The following is an 11,243-nucleotide window of genomic DNA, read 5'->3' as shown; positions in this document are numbered from 1 at the left end:
GTAGGCAGCTCTAAAACTCCAAAGACACCGGACGGCGCAAGGGATCCATGCAATCCGTGCAATTGAACCCAGCCAAAAAGCAGCAAAATCATAAAGCACGCAGACAAAGGAAAACCCCGGTTACTGGTACTCCTCCAGCTTCTCCGACACCAACTGAAGAACCGTCTTTTGAACCTCCTCCCGGGGACCATCAGCATTGATGGTCAGCGCATCCCATTCGCCCTGGGGTTCCTCGAGCGCTTGCAATTGCGAGTGGACCATGCCGCTCTTCATATAATGGGAGGGATCACGCTGCTTGACGCGCTCGATCAGGACGTCCTTGTCCAGCTTGAGATAAATGAAGTGGATTTGGACGGAGGGGGAGCCGTAGGCGGCGACGCGCATGACGTCTCGATATTTCTGCTTGAGGGCGGAACAGGCGACTACGACGCCGGACGGAGGGTGGGAGTTGTTGGCTTGCGAAGGGGAGAGGGCCTCGATGGCGGCTTTGCGCAAGGAGATGAGCCAGTCCCAACGGTCTTCGTCGGTTAGAGGGATGCCATTGCCCATTTTCTCCCGGTTGGTTTGTGAGTGGAACTGTATGGATGCCTGTTAGTTCGACTTGCGCATTTCGCAAAAGGCCGTAGATAGAATATCCGGTGGCTGAGAAGTACTTACATCATCTCCTTCGAGGAAGGGGAGACCCAGCTCCTTCTGCAGTATCCGTCCAACGGTACTTTTCCCGCATCCCGCAGGCCCGGTGACGACCCAGATATGTTGGATATTCTCGGCTTTGGATGTCTCTGACCGCATTGAGGTGGCCGAGTTGTGATTCAGAGAAACTTTGGTGACTGGTGTCCGTGAGGCATCTACAACCGCATTGGTATTTATAGGCGGTTGAGGCCTTTCCCCTGCAGAGAGCATAGTGTGTACAACAAAGAAGTACGGCTCAAACAGAAAAGAGAAAACAACGGCACAAGAGAGCCGCGGAGTGAACAAAGACTATGACGCTCTAGTGATACACGGAATTCGGTGTGCGCTGCCGGATGGTTCAACCAACTTTTGTATTGTTGAGGTTAGTGAATGTATATAGAAGGTGACGCTTTTGTGTCTTGAGTGCTTTGAACTAGGTGAACTGAAGCAAACCAGGTTGTTGAACAGCGATTGCGATCAAAGGTAATACCAGTATCTTTCATGCAAGTTATAAGGGGAAGAAGAGAAGAGACAAGGGAGTAATGGCTAAATAAAAGGGAAGAAATCCAGCAAACGGATATTAAGTATCAAACCCGGGTCTGTGGGGACTTTCATGTCGAAAGCCGATTCTGTAGGGAACTGGGAAACTTGACCTATTGTTTTCTTTCCAGTTGAAGTTTCAAAAATATCGAATCATACAGACGTAACGGGAAATTTCCGACGACTTTTAACTGGAAGTCCTAACAACTTCTACAGTGTTTGGCTTCTCCATAGCCTAAGCTTAAGGTGCCTTACAGAGTACAGAGTATAGATTACAGCCGAGTGGGGGAAATCGCGAAAACAGCGAAACATTCAACAGGTGGGGGACATTCGACAAGATAGGGGGTTCCGCCGGCTTGGGCGTTAGTGGGAGATCGGTTTCTTATTCTAACCATTTGAAGAGGCTCACCATTGCAGAATGGAAAGATAAAAAAAAAAAGGTACTATCCGAAATTATTCTAAAAATTGAAGCAGCTGAGTAGGTTGTATATCGCTATACACAAATTGTAACGCTGTATCTTTTGGATGAGCAGCAAATACGTACGAAATTACGTCCCCCTGCCATCCCATCTTTTCATGATGTCACGGGTAGAAAAGAAGGTTGCCCTGCACCGGGGATCCGGGACTGATACAGCCAATAATACGATTACACGCGAGTTACAAACACTCATCATAAAAACCCCCCACGCTATACCAGAATTGGTATGCATGTACAGGGCAAAGCAATTTTCCCGTGTTATTTTCATCCATTATTATTCCCTTAAATCTAACGGAAGACTATACAGTTCAAACTTCAAAGGACGGGGGAATGCAGACCAGACTCTCAGGAACCACTCAAAAATGATCGCCGGGGACCAGATAACAGGATGCTGTGGCTAGTATGGGCTGACGGGAATAAGGTAGCGGCCTGACACAAGAACCTTCTACATAATATCTATCTATTAGGTATCCGTCTACTGACCAGAAGTTCCTCGATATTGATTGCAATTAATGGCAAGAACGAATGGAGTACACCTAGTATTTACTCTGTAATCAGAAATACTCCCCCACGCAATCTACGAGATCTTCAATATCATCAACAACAAAAGTGGGAGGATTCAATCAAAGTGCAAGCATCTATCCCTAGCTACACTCTGTAATGTGTTGCTCATTCATTTCTAACTCGTCCCTGATGATACAGCATGGCTGTACAACACTCCAATCTGCCAATGTTTGATCCCGTGGACAAAGGGAACAAGGGGGCAAAGATAATGAGTGCACTATGGACGGACTAGTACTCCGCACTTCAGGAGGTACTTTGGCGTCTCATCCCTGATAGGCGCTCATTAGACAATCATCGTCCAAACAAGGGTTACTGTTCAAAAGAGCGAACCTGAAAGTCCGATACCATCCTCAACAGTCAAAGATGGCTTGAACGTGCCGGGCCATGTCGCCCACCGCCTAATTGATTGATCTTGGGTCCTTGTGGCTTGCAGGGGGACGTGGCTCAATCCGGGGAAACCCGTCAGTTTGCATGCAAACAATTCGCTGGCCAACATCTTCAGGTTCCAAGCATTGAGTACTCCGTATTTATCCAAACCTTGTTGAAACTTGGAACTTGGAACTTTGCGGGTATCACGAGACTCGGGTCTCAGCCTCAGAGGACGATATGTTTGGGGAAACAAGGGCTGCGGAAATGTGTTTCCAGTTGCCTTACTGGTAGGCTGGCGGATTTCTGCCCAAATCCGTTCGTCCAGTCAAGCTCAGGACAAAGACGAGTCGAACCTGTCGGAAACTGCATTATTTTCCGCGTCCCCCATGTTCGAAGGTTCCCAGGTCGTACTGAAATTCACTTTAAATATCAGTTGTAGTATCTTTACCCTCCATTTTGCAAAAATATATTTCGCGACCATTGGCGGGGTGCGGTAGCAATACTGATACCTAGGAACTCTGTCTGCCCAAGAGATGGTACACTGCACCCATTATTCTCCATCTTGGACCCTGTTTCAAGATAGGTGGGTATCCAGAGCATTGCTCTTTAGCCAATTTAGCACGGACAGGACATGAGCAAGTATGCGGTTTATTGGGCAGCATGTGTAGCGCGTAACAACTTAGTAGTATGTTACAGCTGCTCCTAGCACTGAAGACGTCGAGTCGCTTCATATTTTCTGGGCCATGGGGAAAGTGACTCGTATGTGTTCAACAGTTAATCTACGAAATCCGCATGTACAGACGCAACTGTTGATGCAATAACGTCTCCTACGATGCTGTGATATTACGTAATCACCATATGACAGGCTAACTCTCAGGCAGTCGTGGATCGCCTTCTGCGGTCAACAACCCAGATGGAAGCTTGAGCGAAGCTAAGCGGCATGGCAATTGTGTGATCCTATCTGATTTGACTGCAAGTACTTCACGTGTGCACGAGTTCCAATCTGGTTTAACCTTCCTAAACCCTGCCACCCGGCCTCCGAAATGACTTCTCTCTTCTTCTCCACTCCCGTCGACATTGACGTCGTGCTCGAAGACAGCGATGAACGCCAGACAGTCGACGTGAAGCTCGATAAGGGCCGCCGCGAGCGAGTTCCTCTTTACATGGATGGGGAGTCGGTGAAGGGTGCTGTTACGGTTCGGCCAAAGGATGGGAAGCGATTAGAACACACAGGCATCAAGGTGCAATTCATTGGCACGATCGGTATGGGAGCCTGCCCGTTCAAAGGCTGCAGCACTTACTGCCACTGGTGGTTGAGACTTGAACTGACCAAGCATTTTGCCGAGCAGAGATGTTCTACGATCGAGGCAACCATTACGAATTTCTCTCGCTGGTGCAGGAACTTGCCGCTCCCGGAGAGCTGCAACACCCACAGACATTCCCCTTCAACTTCAAGAACGTCGAGAAACAATACGAATCATACAATGGTATCAATGTGAAGCTGCGGTACTTTGTTCGGGTGACGGTGTCGAGGCGGATGGCAGATGTGGTTCGCGAGAAGGATCTCTGGGTCTACTCTTATCGCATGCCCCCGGAGACCAACAGCCCCATCAAGATGGATGTCGGCATCGAAGACTGCCTGCATATTGAGTTTGAATACTCCAAATCCAAGTATCACCTGAAAGATGTCATCGTGGGGCGGATCTATTTCCTCCTCGTGCGGCTGAAGATCAAACACATGGAACTATCCATTATTCGACGTGAGACGACGGGGTCTCCCCCAAATCAGTACAACGAGAGCGAGACGCTAGTACGATTCGAGGTAGGTCAGCCCCGTTGTTTTGGCACAAAACAGGGGATGCTTGCTAACGTTGTTCTTCTGATAGATCATGGACGGGTCGCCTTCGCGAGGTGAGTCGCATCCGACTGAAATTGCTCTGCTGGCACCACACAAGAAGCAATATGCGTTCTTCAACAAAAAAGAAGAACTTCCTGCTGATCATGACTAGGCGAGACAATACCTATTCGTCTGTTCCTGGGTGGTTTCGATCTGACGCCCACCTTCCGTGATGTCAACAAAAAGTACTCCACAAGATACTATCTGAGCCTGGTGTTGATCGATGAAGGTAAGCAGAACGAAAAAGCACTTGCTCGTTCAAATGTTCTCTTCATTGGCACGGAATCTCCCCGATCGATTTCTGCAGTCCGTGCGACATGGAAAGCGCATGACCATTATCGAGGCGTTGTTTGCTACCTGCATTGGTACCTGAGGTTTCCATATGTTCACACCCTGCCCAATAATATCCCACGGCATCCCACTGGACATTTCAATAGCCGATCGGCTATTGAAGCCTACTCGAACCAGTCATGGTGGTCGTTTCTTTCCGAACGGCAAAACCCCCACGCTAAGCCACACTTGGTTGATATACTCGCGTGGCGGCCCCACTAGGCCCCCGGTTTTCGTCATTTCATACGTTTTGTTTCGAAACCCAGCCGTTTTTGTCCTTTTTTGCATCCCACTGCGGTTTTGATAACGTACTGACCCGAACACCTTGTGTCTAGATGCCCGTCGGTACTTCAAGCAGTCCGAGATTACTCTCTACAGACAAGCTCCCGAATTCGCAGTCACCCCTCAAATCGCTCAACAGCAACTGATCCAGCAGCAGCAGCTCCTTCAGCAACAGAAGCAGCAACAGCCCCTACCAGAAGGCTCAGCTACGGCCGGACCTGGACGCGAATCATATCACACTCAGAAAGTATCCGCCCCTGCCGCTTAGCCTGTAGGCTGAGTATGTCGCATGGCGTCTCGCTTAACGTTTCTATTTTTATGGAAGTTGTTGAGATTTGGCGACATCTTCTACTCCGTACATATACCCTATTTGACACTGTATCCGTACCTTGTGCTTATTATGAATCCTTGCTATCAAATAAACCCGACCCTGTAGCTGACGGTCAATGATTGATTCCTTAAATAAAGTAGCTCCTTGTGCCCAGTGAGGATGGAGAATGCAACACTCGCTTTCCGCAATCCTTATCTATAAAAATATGCCCCGAGTGAGATCTATTTGAAATAATACACAGCGTAAAATGCAAAGTATGCAAATTAAATATCGTTGCCGACCCGATCTAAAACCGCTCCAAGAACCTGGAGAACCTCTCCGTCATCTTTTTCCCTCCCAGCGACCTGCACCGCCTTCACAATGAGTGGGTATATCCATTCCAGATGTTTCTTGTGATGCTCATTTCCAGCCTGGCTTGAGTCGCCGGATGACATGCTCACTGTCCTGATCATAGGAGGAGCAGGAATGGCAGTTGGTTCGCTCCGCAAATCGATCATGCCGCGGAGAAGATGTAGGAGCGCCCTGCGCGCCGGCGTGGGCTGCGGCATGAGTCCACGGAGTGGCTGATCCGCAATGTATGCCTTCAGGGACACGGCGCATCGGAGTATGAGATACGGGGAGACAGAGCGCGAGAGTAGAACGCGGGCTGTCGTTTGCTCCGTATTGCCTGTCTCTTGTCTGGATGTATCATCATTTCTGGGCGAGGTTTCACGCTGGGGGGCTGATGCGAGCTCAAATAGCGTGTCGATCAGAACGTATGCCATCCGAGCGCGTGGAGTTGGCGGTGGGTCAAAGGTTCGGCCAGGCCGGATATCATATAGACCCTGCAAAGGCTCCTTCTCTGAATACTTGATAGGAGCGCCGAAACGCTGTTGTTGGTAGATGAAAGACGAGTCGAATATCGTACGTGCGAATTGGCGTCTAATATTGTCTGGAATGATGGATGCGCCTAGAGATGGAATGATAATGGACTTGAGCTTGTTCATAGCATCGATGTCGAAGGTTTCGTCTGCGTGGATTTTTGCTGTAGGAATTGAACCGTTTCGATAACCTTTCGCAGAGGCAATGCCGTTCGCAATGTCTACCACACACTTCCAGAACCGCGATATCTCTTCCAAATTTGCGTTTTCGTATTGCTTTTCGACGTACGGAACCGCCACATAGAGAATATCCAGCACTGCAGTGGTCGATTTCTGCCATAAACTGGGATCTCGGTCTTTTCCTGCCCACTCGTATCTTTGAACAATTGGGTTTCCAAGATGGTCCAAGGCAGAGGATAGAGAGCCATTGGAGAAAATATCTTTCCTGATACCAAAGGCAGCAATATACCAGCCCAGGAGCTCGACCGCGCTTTTCGAGAACGCAACAAAGGTTGGCCTTCTCGGCTCTGAATCTGGGGACCATTTCGTCAATGCGGAATCGACGAAGTCAGCGAGACAGAAAACGATCCTCGGCTGAGCCTCCGGCTTGTCTGAACACAGCAATTTCACACACTCAATGATAATTGCTTGTAGATCCGAAACCCGATCCACATCCGGCGAATAACGAGGGGAGATGGAGTTCCAAGCGAGGAGGCGCAAATGATGGAGAATATGCTCAATATGGTCGTCTCCTATATCGTCCTTATAGAGGCGATACAACTGCTGAAATGCCTGCAAGTATGCAGATGATGCCTCCTGATTTGGGCGTTCGAGGTCAATCATGTCCTCCCTGCTAGCAGGATGGCCAGCAACCCACAGCGACCAAGCGAGTTCGAGAGCCTTCTTACTCATATTATTTGTCGTCTGCGCACGAAGAAGGATGTTTGCCAGACTGGAGAATACTGCTTCACTTAGCTCCAGGAAGTTTGAGCTGATAAGCTTGTGGAAATGTCCCAGGAGTCGTTCCCAGGAAGCGTCAAAGGCATCGTCACCGACAATAGGCTCGAAAAATGTAGTTATCAGATTGGAAAAACCCTTGATCGTGACAACTGCTGTTTCTATCCAAGACTGAAGCACCTCAGAGCTCCTGGCCTTCTCCGCTGTCCGAGAATTTGCGAGTTCAAGTTCGACGGCCTCAACCATTAGGAACAAAACACGATTCAGACACAGACGCCATGCCTTGGGCGAAAGTTGTTGCCCGTACGCATCAAAAATCCTTAGAAGTGTTTGAATCGCGCAGTTTCTGATCTCCAGCCTGCTATCCCTGGCAAGGCTTACGATCCTAAGCAGAAGCAGCAGCCACAGGGCATTTCGTGAGACTGAGGGTTCATCACCTCTTGCAAGGATCGAAAGTGTCTCCTCGCTGACTGAGAGTTCAACATGCGACTCAATGCAGAATTCCTCAATTTGCCCTTGCAGAAAATCAGAGACATTCCAGAAAGATGATGTCGTTGTCAATGAGATATTGAAGTCCTCTTGCTGTAAAGCGAAACGGGACAATGAATTCACGAGGTCCAACCGACATTGGCGTGGCAAGAGAGCGATAAAATCAGAAGCGACTAACTGCAGAGATTTGTACGCCGCACGAACGAGCCGAGGCGAATTGGCTACCGAGCGTGTGTCACGCGCCCTGCCAGAGGTATCTCCTGGCGCTGTCGCACTCTGGCCGTTGGAAACGTCTCCGAAAACACTGGATATCAGACTGAAGACAAGCGTCCATGCATCATTGAAAGACTCTGCATACTGCTCCAGGATACTCTTCAATGTCTCCAGACTCTGCTCATGAATCTCTATGACGGAGGTAGATGGTGGTAACCCTGGCATGCAAGCGTTAACCGAATAGAGCGTGGAAACTTGCATGTTCAGAGTTTCCAGGTTTCTGATATGACGTGCGTTTCGGACTGAATCATCAGCATTGTCTCTCTGTTTCATAGTCTCATATACGACATAGCTGAGTACACCATTCGCTTTTAGACGAAGTCTCTGGCTTATCTCTGGGTTCGCGGCGGTGGCAATCAACCTCTCAGTGAGCAGCTGCCAGACGCCACGGTCGGAGTCGGCCAACGACGACAAGCGTTCAAGGTTTGCTTGGGCGAGCTCTTTTGCTTTGTCCAAGACAAAGTTCAGTTCTTCATCCCGCACTCTGGACTTTTCGACCATAAAGGACACACCCCGGTTGTTCCTCCGTGCCCGACCGATGTGCTTTTGCGACGGTGACGAGTCAGATGGCTCATCTATAACTAGCTCCTCAGTCATGCCGGAGAGATCAAGGAGAGCAATCAGCAAACCGTCGAACGAATCGCTCGGGTAGTCACCAGTGCTCTCGAACAATTTCGCAGAGGCTGCTTGAACAGCTGTAATTTCTGACCCGAGGCTGGCTTTAGACATATCGCCCGACACACCCCCCGCATTATTAATAGAGTTATTTGTTTGGCTTGAGGCCATGCCGATGAGTAAATCTACATCCTGCAGCGTTCCGAGAATGATCGACCAGGCCGGCTGGTCTAAAGTGGGACCGAGGGCAATCCCCAGATTCAAGAGAGCACGCAGGCACAGAAGATTTCTGGTGCTTAGTGACAAGGAAGCAATGTCTGCAGATGCTTTCGGACCGTCCGCAGGAAATGGGGAGCTAACAAGGGTCACCGCGCCGCGCTTGCGTTTTTCATCCATGGCGGTAATGCTGTGGGAATCTGAGACAGCTGCAGTCGAAGCACCAGCCACGTCAGCTGGCATTGTAGCCTTCGCTAGAGTAGTTAAAAAAGCGTCCCGCGGAACGGACAGTCTGAGAAGACCGGCAACATGAGCGAGCTTCTGGAAAGATCGAACAAGGTTGTGATAGTATTCTTCATCCAACGAAGCGTAGAGAAATGTGGAACAGGTTGCAAGTATAGCAGGCCAGCAATTCTCAATGATGCCGGCGCAGGCCTTGATTGCTGTCAATTGAGGGTGAGAATCTAGGTCCAAGGGATTAAGGGGCATCGCGAGTTTCTTGGAATTCGATCTGTGTATAGTTTTGCCGGAATCCATCCTCTGAAGATCATGTGCAGGCCCAGTAGAAATGCTTTTGTCGGGGCTCGTAATCCGACTTCTCCGCTTCTGCTTTGAGTCTGGGACAGTTGATGGAAGTATGAATTTTGCCAGCCCTTCTGCAAATGAGGTAATACAATTGAGCACTAGGCTGTAGATGTATGTGTCAGGGGGAGATGGCGGATCGGTCTTGTCCAGCAGTTCGATGTACGGCGTGCGGACTGTGCTCCACTGACAGCTAATTCCCTGGAAACTAGTCTCAGTAGAAGGGCCAGTGGCCCCAATAACCCCAGCAACTCCGCCGGCTTCAAGTGTTATCTGCTCTTCTGTTATGGATCGTGTATGTTCAGCTCGCAAGGGTACAGTTGAACGACTGCTGACTCCAATTAACGAAGGCTTCTCAGACGCTAGACGAACGAGAGCGGCCATGTGATCCCTGAGAATATTCTTCCTGTTGTCTTCTCCGTCATATAGAGAATAGATGAGCCGAACTAGCCCCGGCTCGGCATAAAGCCCTCTGAAAACTTCCATACAGAGTACTCTTTTCCAAGGCGACGTTCCGTCAGGTTCGAGAAGGTGAGTCAGCAACCCAAGAGCCATCTCGCATTCCGCTGTCAGAAGAGACATGTGACGCTTGAGAAGTATAAGAAGAATCCGAGCAACGCGACTGGTAAGGGCAAAGCCGTGCCTCTCAGAGAGGTACCTGACTGTCATTGGCATGAGCCGAGTCCGCAAGACATGCGTGAGCTCCGCATGACCAACAAATAAGTGTCCGCTGTTAGTGAGAACGCTCTCGATGAGTTCCAATGTGAATGTTTGAGAGAGTGACTTGATACGCAGAAAATGCAATTGCTCGCCATCTACAAGCCGGCACAGGTCATCCAAGACCTTTACGCGCTATGTCAATGAAGTCCGAATACGCGTAGGAGTGTGATGCTTACCCGCAATGCATCGTATGCAGAGTACCCGATGTTCACAGAGTCAGCTTCAAGCTTGATTGTCACTCGTGGCTTGCCTTCATCGAGAGTTTCTGAAGATAAGTCAGCAAACATATTAAGCCAGGCCAAACGAAGGTAAATTCTAACTGTCTTCTTCAGCAACTCGTTCGAATGTCGACACTACTAACTGCTGTAGTGTGGCCGCCGCTGTGCTAGATACCGCAAGGGTTTTGCTAGCTTGCAGCGTAGCGCATATTTCTAATGTACTTGCAAGAAGCTCTCCTCCTAGGTCATTGGAATAATGCTGCAAAAGTGAGGGCAGAGACTGCAAAATTTTGAGTTGGATATCCAGGCCTGGATGAGTTAGTGATTTGAAGGATTATCAGCTTTGACTGCTTACTCAGGCTAGTCGTCTCTTTCAACCCTCCAAGGACATCCTTCAGCCTCTCAGAAGGTAGACACCGTGAAGCCACAAGTCTCTGCAAGCAGACAACTCCGATTCCGGCAAGCTTTGCATGTCGACTATGGCAAGCTAAGATAAATGGATCGACAAATCTAGGTTTGCGCACCAGATCTCTTGGGTACTCAGTAATCTTCCCAAGCAGCAACAAGGGCGACGTATGGCATTGCTTGACACCCACCAGCAGATATCTGAGCCTCGGAAGTTGAAGGCAACCCCTTCAAATCATTCAGTGACTCCTCAGCAGCCTAGGCCGTCAGTAAGCGTGGATTTCATGTAACCTCCTCTAATAGATGGGAAGCAAACATTTCGCAAGTCAGAATTCTTCCGTTTGGACTCCTGAATCAGATTCAAGAGTTCTGTTTGCAAGAACTGCGAGGACATTTCCGATCAGTGTGTACAGTCGCACCATGCCCAACGCTACCGGTCCGAGGA

At 49.3% G+C, this 11,243-nt stretch overlaps 3 protein-coding genes across 3 annotated transcripts; 1 reads left to right on the top strand and 2 right to left on the bottom strand.

Moving 5' to 3' along the window:
- Positions 1–120: 120 nt before the first annotated feature.
- Positions 121–903, bottom strand: Aspvir_007232 (gluconokinase; the record flags this gene model as incomplete). Its single annotated transcript, XM_043270414.1, has 2 exons — positions 121–576; positions 658–903. The coding sequence occupies 2 exons, from the start codon at positions 901–903 to the stop codon at positions 121–123; spliced, it is 702 nt and encodes a 233-aa protein (XP_043126349.1).
- A 2,763-nt stretch (positions 904–3,666) lies between these two features.
- On the top strand, positions 3,667–5,400 carry Aspvir_007231 (vacuolar protein sorting-associated protein 26; the record flags this gene model as incomplete). Its single annotated transcript, XM_043270413.1, has 5 exons — positions 3,667–3,886; positions 3,973–4,445; positions 4,510–4,534; positions 4,633–4,749; positions 5,186–5,400. 5 exons carry the CDS (start codon positions 3,667–3,669, stop codon positions 5,398–5,400), a joined length of 1,050 nt encoding a protein of 349 aa, XP_043126348.1.
- Positions 5,401–5,726: 326 nt separating this feature from the next.
- Aspvir_007230 (putative endosomal peripheral membrane protein (Mon2)) lies at positions 5,727–10,462 on the bottom strand (the record flags this gene model as incomplete). The annotated part of the gene is made up of 2 exons (XM_043270412.1): positions 5,727–10,298; positions 10,352–10,462. The coding sequence occupies 2 exons, from the start codon at positions 10,460–10,462 to the stop codon at positions 5,727–5,729; spliced, it is 4,683 nt and encodes a 1,560-aa protein (XP_043126347.1).
- Positions 10,463–11,243: the final 781 nt, after the last annotated feature.

The sequence above is a fragment of the Aspergillus viridinutans genome, assembly GCF_018404265.1.
Source record: "Aspergillus viridinutans IFM 47045 DNA, scaffold_5, whole genome shotgun sequence".
Lineage (NCBI taxonomy): Eukaryota > Fungi > Ascomycota > Eurotiomycetes > Eurotiales > Aspergillaceae > Aspergillus > Aspergillus viridinutans.
Note: the sequence above shows the minus strand (reverse complement) of the source record. Positions and strands in the feature narration are given on the sequence as shown.